General features: G+C 36.1%; 1 protein-coding gene across 1 annotated transcript in view; it reads right to left on the bottom strand.

The window, feature by feature from the left end:
- LOC111092762 (inositol 1,4,5-triphosphate receptor associated 2) overlaps positions 1–17,184 on the bottom strand; it is a 67,515-nt gene that overhangs the window by 23,739 nt on the left and 26,592 nt on the right. Inside the window, 7 exon segments of the mRNA XM_038576157.1 lie at positions 359–436; positions 3,356–3,406; positions 5,781–5,898; positions 9,414–9,572; positions 10,672–10,750; positions 10,841–10,920; positions 13,339–13,519. Of these exon segments, the coding sequence (XP_038432085.1) occupies positions 359–436; positions 3,356–3,406; positions 5,781–5,898; positions 9,414–9,572; positions 10,672–10,750; positions 10,841–10,920; positions 13,339–13,519 (746 nt within the window).

Raw genomic sequence — 17,184 nt, 5'->3', positions numbered from 1 at the left:
GTCTAGGGTTGCTGGGGAGTGGGGAATGACTGCTAAAGTTATTTCTTTTGGGATGACGGAAATGTTTTAAAGTTGTTTTTGGTGATAGTTACCCAATTCTGTGAATATACACTAAAACCACTGACTTACATACTTTAAGTGGATGAATTTAATGGCATGTGTGTTATATATCAGTAAAGCCATTACATTTTGAAAAATAGAAATTGTGTTTCATACACTGTCATTCAGACATTTTGAAGAACACAAATTTAAAAATGTATAATCAAACATTATTTTGTCAATAAGTCATATACACTTTCATAAAGTAATATTAGTTTGACAAAAGAAAATATTTTACCAGTATTTGGGAAGTGCTTACTTGGTACTCTATCTCAGTTTTAGACAATTCCTCAATCTTCTTTTCCAATTTATATATATCCATAATGTTCTTAGTATTCTGATGTAAAAGAAGATAATATTCTTAGATTTAGACAAAAAAGAATAAAAGAACATCACAAAGCTTTTTTTAGGAAGTGGTATTTTCATCATTAACATCACAATCTATTTTAAACTAAGGGACAAAACTGTAGACTTTATCCAAAAATAACATGGTCCTTGTAACAAAACCATCCAGGAATACTCTTGAGAGATCCTTCTTATCTTACATGGTCACTCGACCATTCACTGCCCAGTCACATCTTCAGACTTGTCATTCCCAGCAAGTATGACCCCACCATGATTTTAATTACAAATATTTCACTCTTGAACCACCACTTTCTCTTTCCAGATTACTTTTTTGAGAGCCACCTAAACTTTAGTCCCTACTGAAGCCTGCAATCCGTTGTTTCTACCCCATTCTCATTATCCTTCCATCTCCTTATGAACTCAGTCCCCTCTTTATTCACCTTAAATTCATCCATGGTCAATCATTACAATAACCTGTCTTCCACCTCCCCTCAATTCCCTTGCCTCTCCCCTACCTACTTCTTAGTATTTGCTTAATTTCAGCTTGCTACCCACTCCATGACAGCACCCTTCCAGATTAAATATTGTTAAAGAAAAATACAAATGAACCACCAGGTCACACATTCAATCCATAATTTTTAACTTCAGTGTTTACTGGTGATCATATCATACAATTCTAGTCCATTCACTTGGCCACTGGCTTAAATCAGGGAAATTACACCAACTTCCCCACCCCCACCCCCACAACTGGTGTTGACCACCTGCTTTGTAAACAAAGCTTTTTCAAAACACAATGGCCTATTTTTTTCATATTGTCTATGGCTGTTTTCATATGACAATGGCAGAAGTAAGTGGTTACAGAAAAGGCCTTTTAGCCAGGGAAGCCTAAAAAATATTTACTATCAGATCCTTTACAAAATGTTTACTAATTCCTGACCTATTTCATCCCTTCTCTCTCCTTGAGCTTCCCATACTTCCTCCAACTTTCTCAGCATCAGCCAATGACTTTGCTTTTATCTCACTGAGACATTAGCAACAATCAGAAGAGAACATCCATATCACCAGACATATAATAAATACCCTTGGGTAGGTTATAGAGCATTTGCTGATCTAACACTTCTCTCCACCTCCGCTCACCTCTGCATCAGACAGCCTCCGTAAATTCATGCCTGCATGTTACAAAGCCTTGTAATTGGTCTCCCACTTTTTTCCTTGTTCCACTACCATTTTTAAACCCAGAAGCCAGAGTTATCTTGTTAAAATAGAAATTAGATCACATTTCTGTTCTGCTCAAAACTGTCCAATGGCTCCCATCTCAATCAGCAGAAGCAGCCAGAGTCCATACAAGGCCTCTATGAGACACTGTGGGTCTGGCTCCCTGCAGCCCTCGTCTGTAATTCTTGTGCTTGTTATCTCTGCACTGACCACACTGGTCTTGGTGTCCTTCAAAAAGAGCATGCAGGCTGAGCCTGAGGACTTAGAGCTTATGGCTTCTTCTGCCTGGAATGTTCCTTCACTGATAAACATCCTTTCATTTTTATCAAATGATTAACTTCATAAGGCTACTTTTCCTAACCACTCTACTTTAAATTGCACTGTCCCACAATTCTGTTTTCTGCTTTTCCTTCCTCCATAGCACTAATCACCACCTAATATGCTAGTTCCACTTGGGCTTTTGTGCATAAGCTCGTATCCTCAACACCTAGAATAGTGCCTAGCTCACAAAGGTCTCCCAATGAGTATGTTTGAATGAATGAATGAAGTGAGTGAAAGTAACTACCAAGCTATTGTGCTGTTACTTTTCACAGTGCATCAGATTTTTACCACCTAAAGGAATCTCAGCTAGTCATGACATTGATATGCTTTTTCTAATGCAAATCAATAATTGCAATGCTCTCGTGATGAAGGGTTCCACATCTTCGTCCTAATACCTCAGGACGTCCTAATACCTAATACCTCTAAATTCAGTTCTGTACAATTCTTTGATGCTAGCCAATCCTCTTAAATATGAGGAGAAAAATGTCTTACACTGAGAGCTTAACCATAAAGTACTAGTTTCATGAAAACCTGGCCTTGTTGCTATACCACGTCTAAATCTAAGGTAGGGTTTCTTGACAGTCTTTTAATTGTTCCTTTCCAACCCACTATAAAATTTCTTTAATGTCCAGTTGGCCCATATTTGAGATAATGCTCCATCAGACTGTTCATTACAGCTTAATGAATACCCCTGATAAACCCAAATAAAAACCCGTACATAAATTTGACATTTTAAAGATAATTATAGAGAATTTTCTTCCAAAATCATAACTTATGAGTAGCTCTGTTACCTGTTGCTTCAGTGCTTTAACTCTGTTGATTAAAAAATTTAAGGCATAGGATAATTTTTTTTAGAGATTTAACTATTATTTCCTAACATATATGAAGTACATTACAATTCATCAAATAGCTTCACATGTATTATCTTAATCCCCAAAGTAGCTGTAGGGAATAGATATTATTAATTCCAGAAAGCTAAATGTTTTTTCTAAAGTCAGACTTTCAGACAGTGACTGGGTCTTAGATTCAAGACTTTTTCCATCTATTTCAGTGGAATAATGGAAAATTATTAATGTCTACCTTTTCCTTCTTGATTTGTATACTTTTTTATATAAGTTAATTTCATTTCATTTTAAATCTGAATTTCTTAAACCCCATTCCTTCCATGGATAATTACAAGGTAATAACGTATTTCTGTTCAGACATGAAAGCCCTATCCACTCTTCCTCATTTGACAAAGCAATATGGTCTTTGGTTCATAGGATCCTGAATATTCGGAATATTCACATGATTTCTATTTAATCCAGGGTCTGAACACATGCCTATATGATTTCCATATGTTTTTCTGTACCTGTTTTTAGTAATTTCAACATACCTCTTCTTGGAGAATCCGAATCTTAAGAATCAGAGCCCGGTTTTCTGTCTCCTGATTCATTGAGAGAAAGGAATCAAAAAGCACTTAGAAATTTATTAAAATACTTCATATTTATCTCTAAGACTGACATTCTTTCTCTTTCTCAGCTTTAAACATGGTATTGAGAGATCACAAATGAACCTAGTCTGAAAATATTCTCAATATGAAGCTAAACCTTTGACTTCTAGTTTCTTGGGATTTGTAAGAAATCACTCTTCTCCTTGGCTCAATCTGACAGGGAGGGAAAGAGGGAAAAACAAAAAAGGAATAGCCTGGCTTCTTTCTCACCCTCCACTTATGATAGGTAGTATGAATTCATCTATTTAAATGGCACCTTGAAATCACAAAAAGTTCTAGCTTTCTACTTGAAGCTATGGATATTCTCAAATTCAATATTACCAGAACATATGAATGTCAAAAACCATTTTATAATTAAGAGCATCAAATTCAGAACCACAAGAAGAAAAAATATTCTAGGACAAGATATATGCCAAATGTTAGCAGTAAATCTCATGGATAGGGTAAGTTAAGGATTTTTTTTTTTTAAGATTTTATTTATGTATTCATGAGAGACATAGGGAGGGAGAGAGAGAGAGAGAGAGAGAGAGAGAGAAATAGAGAGAGGCAGAGACACAGGCAGAGGGAGGACCAGGCTCCATGCAGGGAGCCTGACACGGGACTCAATCCCAGGTCTCCAGGATCAGGCTTTAGGCCGAAGGCAGCGCTGAACCACTGAGCCACCTGGGCTGCCTGTAAGTTAAGGATTTTGTGGGATTTTATTTTTTCTTTGTTAATATGTACTTCCTCATTTTTTTGAGGGTGGGGTACGATGAGGGGTGGTGCAGAGGAGCAGAGGGAAAGGCAGGGACAGTATCCCAAGCAGGCTTCATGGTCAGTGCAGAGCCCACAACCCTGAGATCATGACCTGAGCTGCAATCAAGAGTTGGAGCCACAGCTGGCCAAGCCACCCAGGCACCCCTGCATTTCCTCATTTTACAGAGCAGACAGGTATTATTACTCCTATAACATAAAAATAAAAGGGGAAGCAGCTCAGGTTAAGATGTCATTTGTGCAAGAATGAAAGGACACACACACCACGTAATTGGAATCTGAAGAGCTGAGTTCAGTTGTAGCTCTACATTTATTAGATAATTGACTTTGAATAATCAAAACATCTCTGGTCTTTACCTATAACTATTAACTTTTTAAATTGAAGTACATTAACTTCTATTTTTACCTCATAGAAGTTCTATGACCAATGAGATAAAGTAGTAAAAATTCCTTTGAAATTGTAAAACACTATAAAATGCAAAAAGTTAGGGTTGTATATCTAGGACTCTGCACTTTTAACAATAGCAGCTAACAATATTGAGCCCTGAGAGGAAAAAAGACATTATTTGCTTTACATGTATTAACTTATTTAACCCTTCCAGCCCTCGGGTAAGTAGTACAGTTATCTTCATTTTATATGTGAGGACACTAAAGATGAAGAGGTTATGTGGTTTGCCTAAAGTTACGCAGGCATTGGAGTCAAGACTTGGATGCCAGCAGTCTGACTCCCAAGAGTGGCTACTTGATCATTTCTCAATATTTCCTCTACATACAAGTTCCTCTGTGGTACCAAATTGAGCCTTTCCTGTACCACATTCATAGAGACTTGTAGAGTCACCTGACAGTCAATAAGTCTAATCACCACATTTTGCTACTGAGGCAGGAGCTAAACTAATCTGTGTTGGTTGTAGGAATGACATAGATCTGGAACCCAAGTCTCCTGATGGCTTATAGATCTAAAAATGAATTAGTCTGAATGACTTTAATCTGACTTCACCATTGTTAGCAATGCTAAAATACTGCTGGAATTTATCAGGATTTTGAAGATTATTACCAAAGCTCTAAATAATAGTTTAACATTCTTAATTTAAAAAGACTACTTTTTTGGCAGTTGAGGTAAAGCTTAATCTAAATGTTTTGCTCTTAAAATTTCAAGCCTGTGTTTATTTAGTGTAAGGACTTAATTATGGGGTTTCTTAGTAACCTGTAAGTACTATGATAATGAATTTTTCTTTAACCTGAGGAAAAGGTGAAAATTTGAGAACTTTTTTTAGGAAATTAAAGTGGTTTTTAGCATCAGGTATTCATGAATTCACCTATCAACTTCAGGAGGCATTACAGAGATCTTCTAGATCTTTACAAACCATTGTGAATATGACTAATTTGTAAAGAATTGATTGAAAAGAAAAAGTTTATCCTATTTGTGTTTACTTTCCTAAGGTATTACAAATTCATTCATCAGCCTACTGACTTCTGATTTCTGCTTCCAAACCAGCCCTCTTGGATTTCAGTTATGTAAACTATATGCCAATTTCCAAGTACTTGGATGACTTACTAATTGTTTGTTCTGGGCTACAGTAATGGTCTTCTGCTCTTCAGAAGCATTCATACTAACTTTCAGTTCCTCCAGTTCTTCTTTTAACAGATTTGTTCTCTTAATAGCCTGGTGGGCACTGTGGGGGTGGCGGGGAAAAGGCAATGAGCAAAACCTCAAATATAACTGTCAAAGACACAAAGTAAAGTCAAGGACTATTTTTGGACCCAAGCTTAAAACCACTAAAAGCTTAAACCAGATGCCAACAAGAGTATAAATATACCCGTGATCTTTCACAGTCCTTAGAAAAGGAAGAGATTTAGGGGGGTATGGTGGGGAAAGAGAGATGGAAAGAAACAAACATATTCTTGAAGATAAAGATTTGGAGTCTCCCTTCAAAATTAATCATTGGCTGAATCACATGGTTCTTCCTTCCACTAAGATATAGTATTTAGTTAATGCAATTCTACAAATATTTATTGAATAATACCATGTTCCAAGTGCTGTACCCTATAAGGAGGCCTATGATGGTGAGCAAGAGATACAGTCCTTCTTGTCATTGTAGACGTTACATACTAGTGAAGGAGAGGACAACTAAACAAACAATTACAAATGGTGTCTATTTATTTTACTTTAGAAATTTATTATTTAGCATTGTTTACAATACCAAAGCATTGGAGACAACCTAAATATCCAACGAAATCTATTAAATGAATTATGATAATCTATATCATGGAATTGCTTATTTGTATTCCCACTGGATTATGAACTATTTTCTGAGCAGAGTCTCAAAGAAGATACAATTTTTTTCCTTACTAAGGAATTACATTGATCATTCAACAAATGTTCATGGAACTCCAAATTTATGCCAGGCCCTGAAGAAGACAAAAGTGAATCCAATCATGAGAACTCTATACTCCCGGATCTTATAGAAGAGTAAATAGACAATTATAGTTTTAATATGGTCATAATTATAATACAATCATAATTATAATACAAGATTGGAGTGAACCCAAGTTCTGTAGACACTGTATAAAAGGCAGACAGGTCAGATAATGGAGGGGTAGGGAGGGTGGGTTGGAGGTGGAGAACAACCTGAAGCCCATTGAGGGGCTACAAGCAGATATTGTTGGAGCCTAGAGTGGAAAATAGGAGTAGAGATAAGCAACAGAAACCCCATTAGGAAGGACTCTGCAAATTGAATGTCATCCTGATATGATAGGGATCCATCGGAGTGTTTAAAGCAGGGGCATGATCTGGTCAGACTGGCATTTAGGGAAAGCATTCCTGCCCATTTTGGAAAGGCAGGGAGACTAATCAGGAGGTTGCTGTAGTAATCCAGGTGAAAGATGATACTTAGTTGAAGTAGTAGATATAGAAATAGAAAGTAAATCTTCTTGAGGGATAATAAAGGAGGTAAAATTAACAGGGCTTGCTATCTGATTTAGAAGTGAAGGCAGAGGAAGACAAAGAAGATACGGATTTCTGGCTGGCAAACCACTGAAAGGATGAGGGAGGGAGCTATTCTATGGCAGACATTCTACTGAGCACTAGGGTAATCAGGATGAGTAACATATGGTTCCACTCATCCACACAGTCATAGACACATTTTAAAACTGACTTATCAATGAATCTCTCATAATATAGTTGGCCCTTGAACAACATGGGTGTTATGTGCACCAACCTTCCTAAAATATCTATGTATAATTTTTGACTCCCCCAAAACTTAACTACTAATAGCCTATTGTTGACCAGAAGCCTTACCAATAAGATAAATAACACATATTTTCTATGTTACATGTATTATACACTGTATTCTTGCAATCAAGTAAGCTAGAGAAAATGTTATTAAGAAAATCATAAGGAGGGACACCTGGGTGACTCAGCAGTTGAGCGTTTACCTTTGCCTAGGATGTGATTCCAGAGTCCCACGTCAGGCTCCCCACAAGGAGCCTGCATCTCCCTCTGCCTATGTCTCTGCCTCTCTGTGTCTCTCATGAATAAATAAAATCTTTTTAAAAAATCATAAGGAAGAAAAATACATTTACAGTACTATACTGTATTTATTGAAGGAAATCCATGTATCAATGGACCCATGAAGATCAAATCAGCGTTATTCAAGAGTTAACTGTACTTAGCATGGGAATTTGCATAGAGTAGGAGTTCAACTGAATCACAGAATGCTTTGGATACCCTCCAGTTCCATCCATGCGAAGCAAATGGTGGGTATTTGTCATTTCTAGTGCCTGAGTAATATTCCATTGTGTGTATATACCACATCTCCTTTATCCATTCATCTTTTGGTGGACACTAAGGCTCCTTCCACAGTTTGACTATTGTGGACATTGCTGCTAGAAACATTGGAGTGCAGGTGTCTTGGTATTATGCTGAGTGAAGTAAGTCAATCGGAGAAGAACATTCATTATATGGTTTCACTTATATGGGGAATATAAAAAATAGTGAAAGGGATTATAGAGAGAAGGAGATAAAATGAGTGGGAAAAATCAGAGGGTGACAAAACATGAGAGACTCTTAACTCTGGGAAATGAACAAGGGGTAGTGGAAGGGGAAGTGGGCAGGGGTGTGGGGTGACTAGGTGACAGGCACCAAGCACTTGATGGGATGAGCACTGGGTGTTATACTATATGTTGGCAAATCTAACTCCAATAAAAAAATATTGAAAAAAAAAGAAAAAGAAAGAAAGAAAGAAAGAATTTAGATACACACAAAAAAAGAAGGCTTTGGATAGATCCACACTTCATCAGTAGGCTTGTTGGTCTTCAATCAACAACACTACCTTGATTGACATAAAGAACATCATTGTTGGAAAAGAACTGACAAACATTGGTGGCAAAAGTCTAAAATAGTGCAGCTACTTTGGAAACAGTTTAATAGTTCTTCAAAATTTTAACTATAAGTCACTGAAGGGCAATTTCACTTCTAGGTATATATCGAGGAGAACTAAAAGCCTATGTTCACACAAAAACTTGTATAGAAATGTTCATAGCAGTGGTATTTGTAATAGCCAAAAAGTGAAAATAACCCAAAACAATGGATACCATTGATTACCATTGTAATTCATTCTCTGAACAATGGATAAATAAAATGTATATGCCCATACAATGGAATATGATTTAGCCACAAAAAGGGACGAAGCAGTGATATATGCTACACCAAACTTCTGACAACATGCTAAGTGAAAGAAACCAGGCACAAAGGTCACATATTGTATGATTCCATTTATGTGAAATGTCCAGAACAGGTAAATCCAGAGAGACAGAAAGTAGACTAATGGTTGCCAGAGCTGAGGGGAAGGGAAATGGGGAGTACCTGCTAACAAGTATGGGTTTCCTTTTTGGAGTAATGAATTAGATCATAGTAATTGGCTGCACAACCTTCCAAACATACAAAAAAAATCCCACTGAATTGTACATCTCAAAGGGTAAATTTTTACCCTTTTGTGAATTATAACCCAATTTAAAAAATAATTATAATAAAATAAAATAATATATATTATATAATATAAATATAATAATATATAAATATATAATATAAATAATATAAATATATAATAATAATAATTATAACCCAATTTTAAAAAATGAAAAAAGAACAGAAAGCTCCCAGCACCCTGGACCATTCTCTATGGTTCACCTTTTTATCTGATGGCGCAATTCAGTATAATCCTGTGATAGCTGGCAATTAGCTTCTTCCAAGGTTTCTAATGCCAATTTAAACTTATTATTTTCTTCTTCCAATTTCTGCTTGTTAAAATGCAGGTCTGCTACATAGGTAATCAAATCAGACATCTCTCTGTAGGTGAAAGAATGAATGAGAATAATCTTCAACATCTCCAATTCCTTCCAATCAAAATAAGGCATATATTCACTGTCGGATTTTCTGCTTTATCCCCTTCCATCCTCATAAGTGTAGTCCATTTATACAATAAATATTTATTCAAGCATTGCTACAGTAGCAGATTTTTCCAAAATTGCCCAGTGTTCAGCATCTGCCAGTTGTGAAGTCAGCTGGCACAGCTTTTGTTAAATCTTTTCCACTTCACTCCTTACATTTGCCTTTGCCTACAATGAAGAGTTCCCATTTTGCCTGGGTTATGAGAGTTTCTGAAACAAATTGACACATTGTTACTCTTTCAGCCAAGGGATCTTGGCGGGTTTTAATAGGCCCTTAACTAGGAAAGAATTCCTAGAGACTTATGTTTGTAGCCTGTAGCTCACGGCTTAGTATTCATCTTTTGTAATATTTTCTACAGCATGTTAGTGTTTGTGTCACCCTGGACCCTGATATTACATCACAGACCCTTTGAGAGTCTAGACTGCGTGTTTCATGGAGTCCCAGGCCTTCCCTCCTCTTTGCTATATTATCCCAGTGTTTAACACAGCTTGGGTACACGGTTCCTACCACATCTTTTTGCATGAGCAAACCTAAAGAGACAGAATTGCCCCTCCTTGATATATAAAACTCACATTTAGCAGAAAACAGCTTTTCTCATTGATATCTAAAAGTATCTATTAAAGAGGTGCTTTAAAAGCAATCCCCAAAGAGCTTAAAGTCAATGTCATAACTCTACCTCAAATGAATTTGTTTTCCGTGGAAAACACATAAAAAGTTAATGTAGGAGAAGGGTTTTATTAGTGTGAAAATGTTGATTTATATAAAACTAGTCTTATATAAATCATGTTTCTAGTGAAATTTCTTCTGATGCAATTGGGACAGAGTAGTCAAGAGTTAAATGAAAGATTGATTGGCTCCATCTCACACACACACACACACACACACACACACATATGTACACACACAAACTAAGTGGTTTTATCATAAGTAAAACATGTAGGCCTATGAAATAAATGAGAAAAATAAACAAGAAAGCATTAGAAGTAAGAATGCTTACAAGACTCCTTTAGACATATCTCCACCCAAAGCCTCGAAGCTCCATGACGTAGATTCTGTTTTATCTGTGGTCATCTTAACTGAAACGCATACAAGAGTGTTTTATGAAAAATCCATTTCTCCAAACCACAAGAAAGTGGCAAAACAAACCGGAAGAAACACATACTTACTTGCCCTACTTGATTTTATAGTGTCCTGTTCAAAAACAGAATCATCGATCCTGCCACTCGATTCACTACTCATTCTTTCCCTGCAACCAAAACAACAAAACCAATCAGTTAGGATTCTTTGTCAGCCCAAAGTTTAGCTTATTTTTCATATGTGCTCTGTAGCTTTTCTATTCAGGTATTTCTTTCTGAATTTTAAAACTATCTATTCCTCAGCAACTCTTTGGAGCTCGACATTGTGCTTAGGCAGGGTAATAGAAAAGAAACATAAGGCTGTACCACTATCTTCCATAAACTTTTAATCTAACATGAAAAAGAAAATGTGCATGAAGAAGTAGACAGATGATGATGCGCAGCAGCTATGATTGGGGATGTGAAGTCTCAAAGGATTAGGAAGTCAACATAGTTTGGAGTAATAAGTGAACATTTGCTGAGATAACAAGATTGTGGGATTAAAAATTGGGAAGGATGGGACACCTGGGTGGCTCAGTGGTTGAGCGTCTGCCTTCGGCTCAGGGTGTGATCCTGGAGTCCTGGGATCAAGTCCCACATCTGGCTCCCTGCATGGAGCCTGCTTCTTTCTCCCTCTGCCTATATCTCTCCCTCTCTCTTTCTGTGTCTCTCATGAATAAATAAATTAAATTAAATTAAAAATTAAATTAAAATTGGGAAGGAAGAGGAATGAACAATTAATACTTCAGGACACATTTACGGTGCTATCATTTTTCCTTTCTCATGGAAAACCAAATTGAGCTTAGACAAACTGTACTTTGAGCATTTACTCCCCAAATTTGGGGAGTACGCAAACTCTAGCTCTAACCCTAAAAATAAATATATCAAAGTTTTCAACCATCTCCTTTTTAAGAGCCTCTATACAATAATTTAAGTTTTACTTAATCTTTCTAAATGACGAATACCTAGACTATCTCTCTGAAACAGCCACAAAATTCTCTATATTTATATTTACATCTCATTGTGTTTCAATGTGAGATGTCTATCAGAATAATTCATGTACCATTTTACTATTGAAAACTACATACCCATTGCCATTTGAGTTTCTGTTCTTATATTTTGTGTTTATATCTTTCATTTTTTTGTTATAAAAATTGGAGTTTTTTTCTTTTGCTGTCACACCATTTTATAAAGGATTATTAGTACTTTTATTATACGAAGTTAAGTATTTTAGAAAAATGAGAAAATGCATAAGAAAAAAATAAAAAGTTGAAACCATTATGGAAAGATGATCATTATGGAATATATTCCTCCTGACTTTTTTATGCATATTTTTTCTTGAAAAAAAAAGGGTTTGTAATTTTAGTCTGACCCTCCATTTAAAAATATTTAAGCTGCTTATATTTATCACTATCATAAACACACATATTAGGGTATAAGATTTGTTATTTTTCTTAAAGCTACATGACTAGTCCAAATATATCACATATTTTTAAGGGTTTGATACATATTCCTAAATCATTCTTGAAAAAACTATGCCAACTTGCACCACCACCACCAATGAATGAGAGGAGGCTTATTTTCTCTACCTGCCCTGACAACATGGAGTAGAGTTATTCTTTTAAAACTTTGCTAAACTGATGGGCAAAACTGATATGCTGTCTTTATTTGTATTTTTTTGATTACTAGTAAAATTAGATATTTTTATATATGTATCTTGCTTTCATGATTAACTCGATTTTGGCAAACATTTTAGTCATCTTAGTCATCTAGACATCCTAACCCTCTGTGAAATCTAGCAAGTTTTGTCACTTTTTGCACTTGCAGTGTTCTTTAAGAAAATTCCTAGTACATATAAACTAAAAACTGGAGATTGGTGGCTGATTAAAAGCCATAGAAATTAAGCTTCCTATGAAAGAAGGTAAAATTTCTCTAGGTTCCACCAAGGGCACCTAATATCATGCATAAATATTCTCCTTATCCATCTTTTTCCCCTCAACTCCACTAATTTTTTCCTTTTCCCTTTAGCTTCCCTTTATCCTAGGTTTCCAAATTATATTCACTGCCTAATTATCCCCACTGACCTCTAAAGGGCACTCACTCTGTGTGTAAATGCATTTGGACATTTGCCGGTCATTATCAATAATTTGCTTGACTCCTATGTCAGCTCACTTTGTTGTGAGAATATAATAATATGTTCTGCCCCTAATCACAATAAGTGGATGTTATTAGAATTAACATAATTAATATGATACATTCTCAAAGTATACTTATCACCCCCATGTGCACATATAAACTCATCAGCATCATTATCACTTGGAAATACGTTAGAAATGCAAATTATCAGGTTTCACTCCAGACCTCTTGAATCATGGTTAGGAGGCAACAATCAGGTATAATAAATAGTTCAGGTGATTCCAGTATGTGCTAACGTGTGAGGAGCACTGGATTATAGTACTTCCATCAACATGAAAAACAGTGATTAGTTTTAACTGTAATCAGTTGTTAAAACAGAACCTGGACATGCACCCTGCTAGGACTATGATTACCATTTGTTTCTACAGCAAGCCATCCATTCTTCCATGGTGGCAAGAAAAGTTTCCAGGTCCACATGCAGGTCTCTTTTTTCAGGATCAAGCATGTCCCATAGCTCCTCAAGTCCAGTAGCTTCAGAATTCAGACTAGTTGCTTGTCTCAAGTAATCTATTATTTTGGCCACTCCAACTGAACCTTAGAAAGAAAGGCAAATTAATTTTGAGATACATGTCAAGATTATGTTTTAAAAGTGAAAAGTGAAGTACTCAACTCTTTCAGGATCCTTGGGTCTTAGAAACATACCATATAACCTTCAGAGTCCTACTGAATTGGCATAGTAGAGTGATAAGAGCACTGGCCTTGGGCTGAAGTCTAATGGGCCTAGTGTCAAATCTTGGCTCTGAAATATATCAGCTGTGTAGATTTGGGAAAATTTCTTAATCTATTTAAGCCTCAGCTTCCTTATCTCTGGAATGGGGATGATAAAACCTACCACAGACAGTTGTTGTTAGGTTTAAATATGCATGATATATATAATCAATAATCATGTGTGAGAGTAATCAAAAGGCTACCTTATTTTTGTTTCCCATTCTTTCCTTAAAAAGCATTCAGTGAATACTAACAGCATCTTTCACAGAACTAGAACAATCCTAAAACATGTATGGGACCACAAATGATCCCAAATAGCCAAAGTAATCTTGAAAAAGAAGAACAAAGCTGAAGGCATCACAATCAGATTTCAAGTTATAATACAAAGCTATAGTAATCAAAACAGTATGGTACTGTCACAAAAACAGACACATGGGTCAATAGAACAGACTGCAGAGCCCAGAGACAAACCCATGCTTATATGGTCGATTAACTTATGACAAAGGAGACAAGCATATGCAATGGGAAAAACACAGTCTCTTCAGCAAATGGAAAAAAGACAGTCACTTCAATAAATGCCGCTGGGAAAACTTGACAGCTACATGAAAGAGAATGAAACTAGACTATTTTCTTACACCACAAACAAAAATAAGCTCAAAACGGATTAAGGACCAAATTGGTGAGAGACAAAACCATAAAACTCATAGGACATCTGGGGAAGATGGCAGAGTAGAAGGATCCTAAACTCACTTCATCTCATGGATACACCTAGATAACTCTCACAATAGTATAAATAAACCAGAGAAACTATGGTTTGGAAATATGGAAACTATGAAACTATATAGCAATAAACCAGGTTGTTCTCTGGTTTATTTATACAGAATCTCCACAGCCAAATGTAGAAAAGAATCAGAACAGAATCTCCACAGCCAAATGTAGAAAAGAGGCCACATCAAAAAAGATAGGAAGGGTAGAGACATGATTGGGAACCAAACTGATCCATGAGACTGTCAGTGGGACAGGTGGACACCACAGACACAGAGAAGAGAAAGGAGCACACCCCACACCAGGTATCCCAGGCATGGTGGATTCACATTGGGAAGACAAATCCCCATAACATTTGGGTTTTGAAAACCAGAGGAGCTTAACTTTTCAAGTTCTTAAAAATCAATGGGGCTTAGCACTTGGAACCCTAAAAAGCCATAGGTATGGCTCTGGAAGAGCAGGAGAGTGATAGGAAATGAAGTCCTGCTCTTAAAAGACAGCATAACAAACAACCCTGCTGAGATATAACCAAGAAGCAACAATTTGAAAAACACCTGGGATATATAGGAGGATTTACTTACTAATTTTATAACATGTGCAGAAGGGACAGGGACCATTGGGAAACTCCTCAAAGAAGGCAAGCATGGTAAGTACCATCCTTTCCCTCTCCCCAACCTATATATGTGGACACCTTCAGGAACCTGCACAGTAGATTAGAGGAAAAAGAAGAATGGATCAGTGACATGGAGGGCAGAGTTGTAGAAAGCAATCTAATTGAACAGGAGAAAGAAAAAAGAATAATAATGAGAAGAGATTAAGGGAATTCAATGACACCATCAAATGTAATAACGTTGACATTAAAGGATCCCAGAAGAAGAGAAAAAAAAAGGGAAGAAAATTTATTTGAAGAAATATTAGCTGAAAACTTTCCAACTCTGGGGAAGGAAACACAAATCCAGACCCATGGGGGCACAGAGGGGGCACAACACAACCAAACCAAGCAGGTCCACATCAAGACACATAGTAATTAAAATGGCAAAAAGTAGTGATAAAGAAGAATTTTAAAAGCAGCAATAGATGGGCACCTTAGTGCCTCAGTCAGTTAAGCACCTGACTCTTGATTTCAGCTCAGATCATGATCTTAGGGCCAGGAGTGGGGTGGGGTGAGGTGGGGAAGGTTGGATAATGACATGTTCTGCAATTGAGTCCTGTGTTGGCCTCCATGCTCAGCTAGGAGTCTGCTTGAGGATTCTCTCTACCTTTGCCCCCTCCCCCTGTGCATGCTTTCTCTCTTTCAAATAAATAAATAGATAGATAGATAGATAGATAGATAGATAGATATAGATAGATAGATATAGATAGATGATAGATAGATAGATAGATATAGATAGATAGATATAGATAGATGATAGATAGATAGATAGATAGATAGATAGATAGATCCATCAATATTTTTTTAAAGGGCAGCAAGAGAAAGAAAACAGTCACATACAAGGAAACCCCATAAGGCTCTCAGCCAACATTTGAGCAGAAACCATGCAGGCCAGAGGGAATGGCATGATATATTTCCAAGCACTAGGAAAAAATTCCAGCCAAGAATACTCTATCCAACAATTCAGAATAGGAGAGATAATGAGTTTCCCAAACAAACGTTAAAAGAATTCATGACCAATAACCAGCCTTGTAAGAAATGATAAAGGGAATTCTATGATTGGAAAGAAAAGCAGGAGTAAGAAAAGTGGAATGAACAAAAGCACTGAAATTAAGTATATCTACAAAAATCAGTCAATAAAAGTATGAAACTATATAGCAAAAATGTGGGTGACAGAGGAGTAAAAATGCGTTGCTTTAAGACTGGGTTCAAACTTAAACGACCATCAACTTAATATAGAGTGCTATATGCATAAGATGTTACATATAAACTTAATGGTAATCACAAATCAAAAAATAAAGAGAAAGGAATCCAAGTATATAACTAATGAAAACCAGAATGGAAAGAGCCCAAACATCCATTGACTGATAAATGGATAAAGAAGATACTGTGTGTGTGTGTGTATTATATATATATATGTATATAATATATATAATAGAATATTAGTCATCAAAAAGAATGTAATCTTGCTATTTGTAATGACATGGATGGAGCTGTCATAGAAAGACAAATACCATATGATTACATTTGTATGTAGAATGTAAGAAACGAAAAGATTAACAGAGGGGAAGGGAAAAAATAAGAGAAGGAAGTAAACCATAAGAGACTACTAAATATAGAGAACTGAGGGTTGATGGAAGGGAGGTGAGCAAATGGGTGATAGGTATTAAGGAAGGCACTTGTGTTGAGCACTGAGTGTTGTATATAAGTGATGAATCACTAAATTGTACTCCTGAAATTAACATTACACTATATATCAACTAACTAGAATTTAAATAAAATTTTGAAAAAAATATCACACACAAAAAGATTAAAAACAAAACAAAGCCAAAAATAAAATGAACAAACAAATAAAAATGTTAATTTTTTCCAGAGACACCCTTATAGACACATCCATAAATAAAGTTTGACCACTATCTGGGCATCCCTTAGTCCAATCAAGTTGACACATAAAATTAACCAGAACACTCTGTTGTATCATTAAGAAAACATTGAAAGTAGCCAATATTTGGGAGAGTCATGTGCTTTCTATATCTGAGAAGAAATGCCCCTTCTTAGAATTCTTAAGCACATG

Source organism: Canis lupus, chromosome 27 (assembly GCF_011100685.1).
Source record: "Canis lupus familiaris isolate Mischka breed German Shepherd chromosome 27, alternate assembly UU_Cfam_GSD_1.0, whole genome shotgun sequence".
NCBI classification, from domain to species: Eukaryota; Metazoa; Chordata; class Mammalia; order Carnivora; family Canidae; genus Canis; species Canis lupus.
The sequence above is the reverse complement of the archived record's forward strand: the minus strand, read 5'-3'. Positions and strand labels throughout refer to the sequence as shown.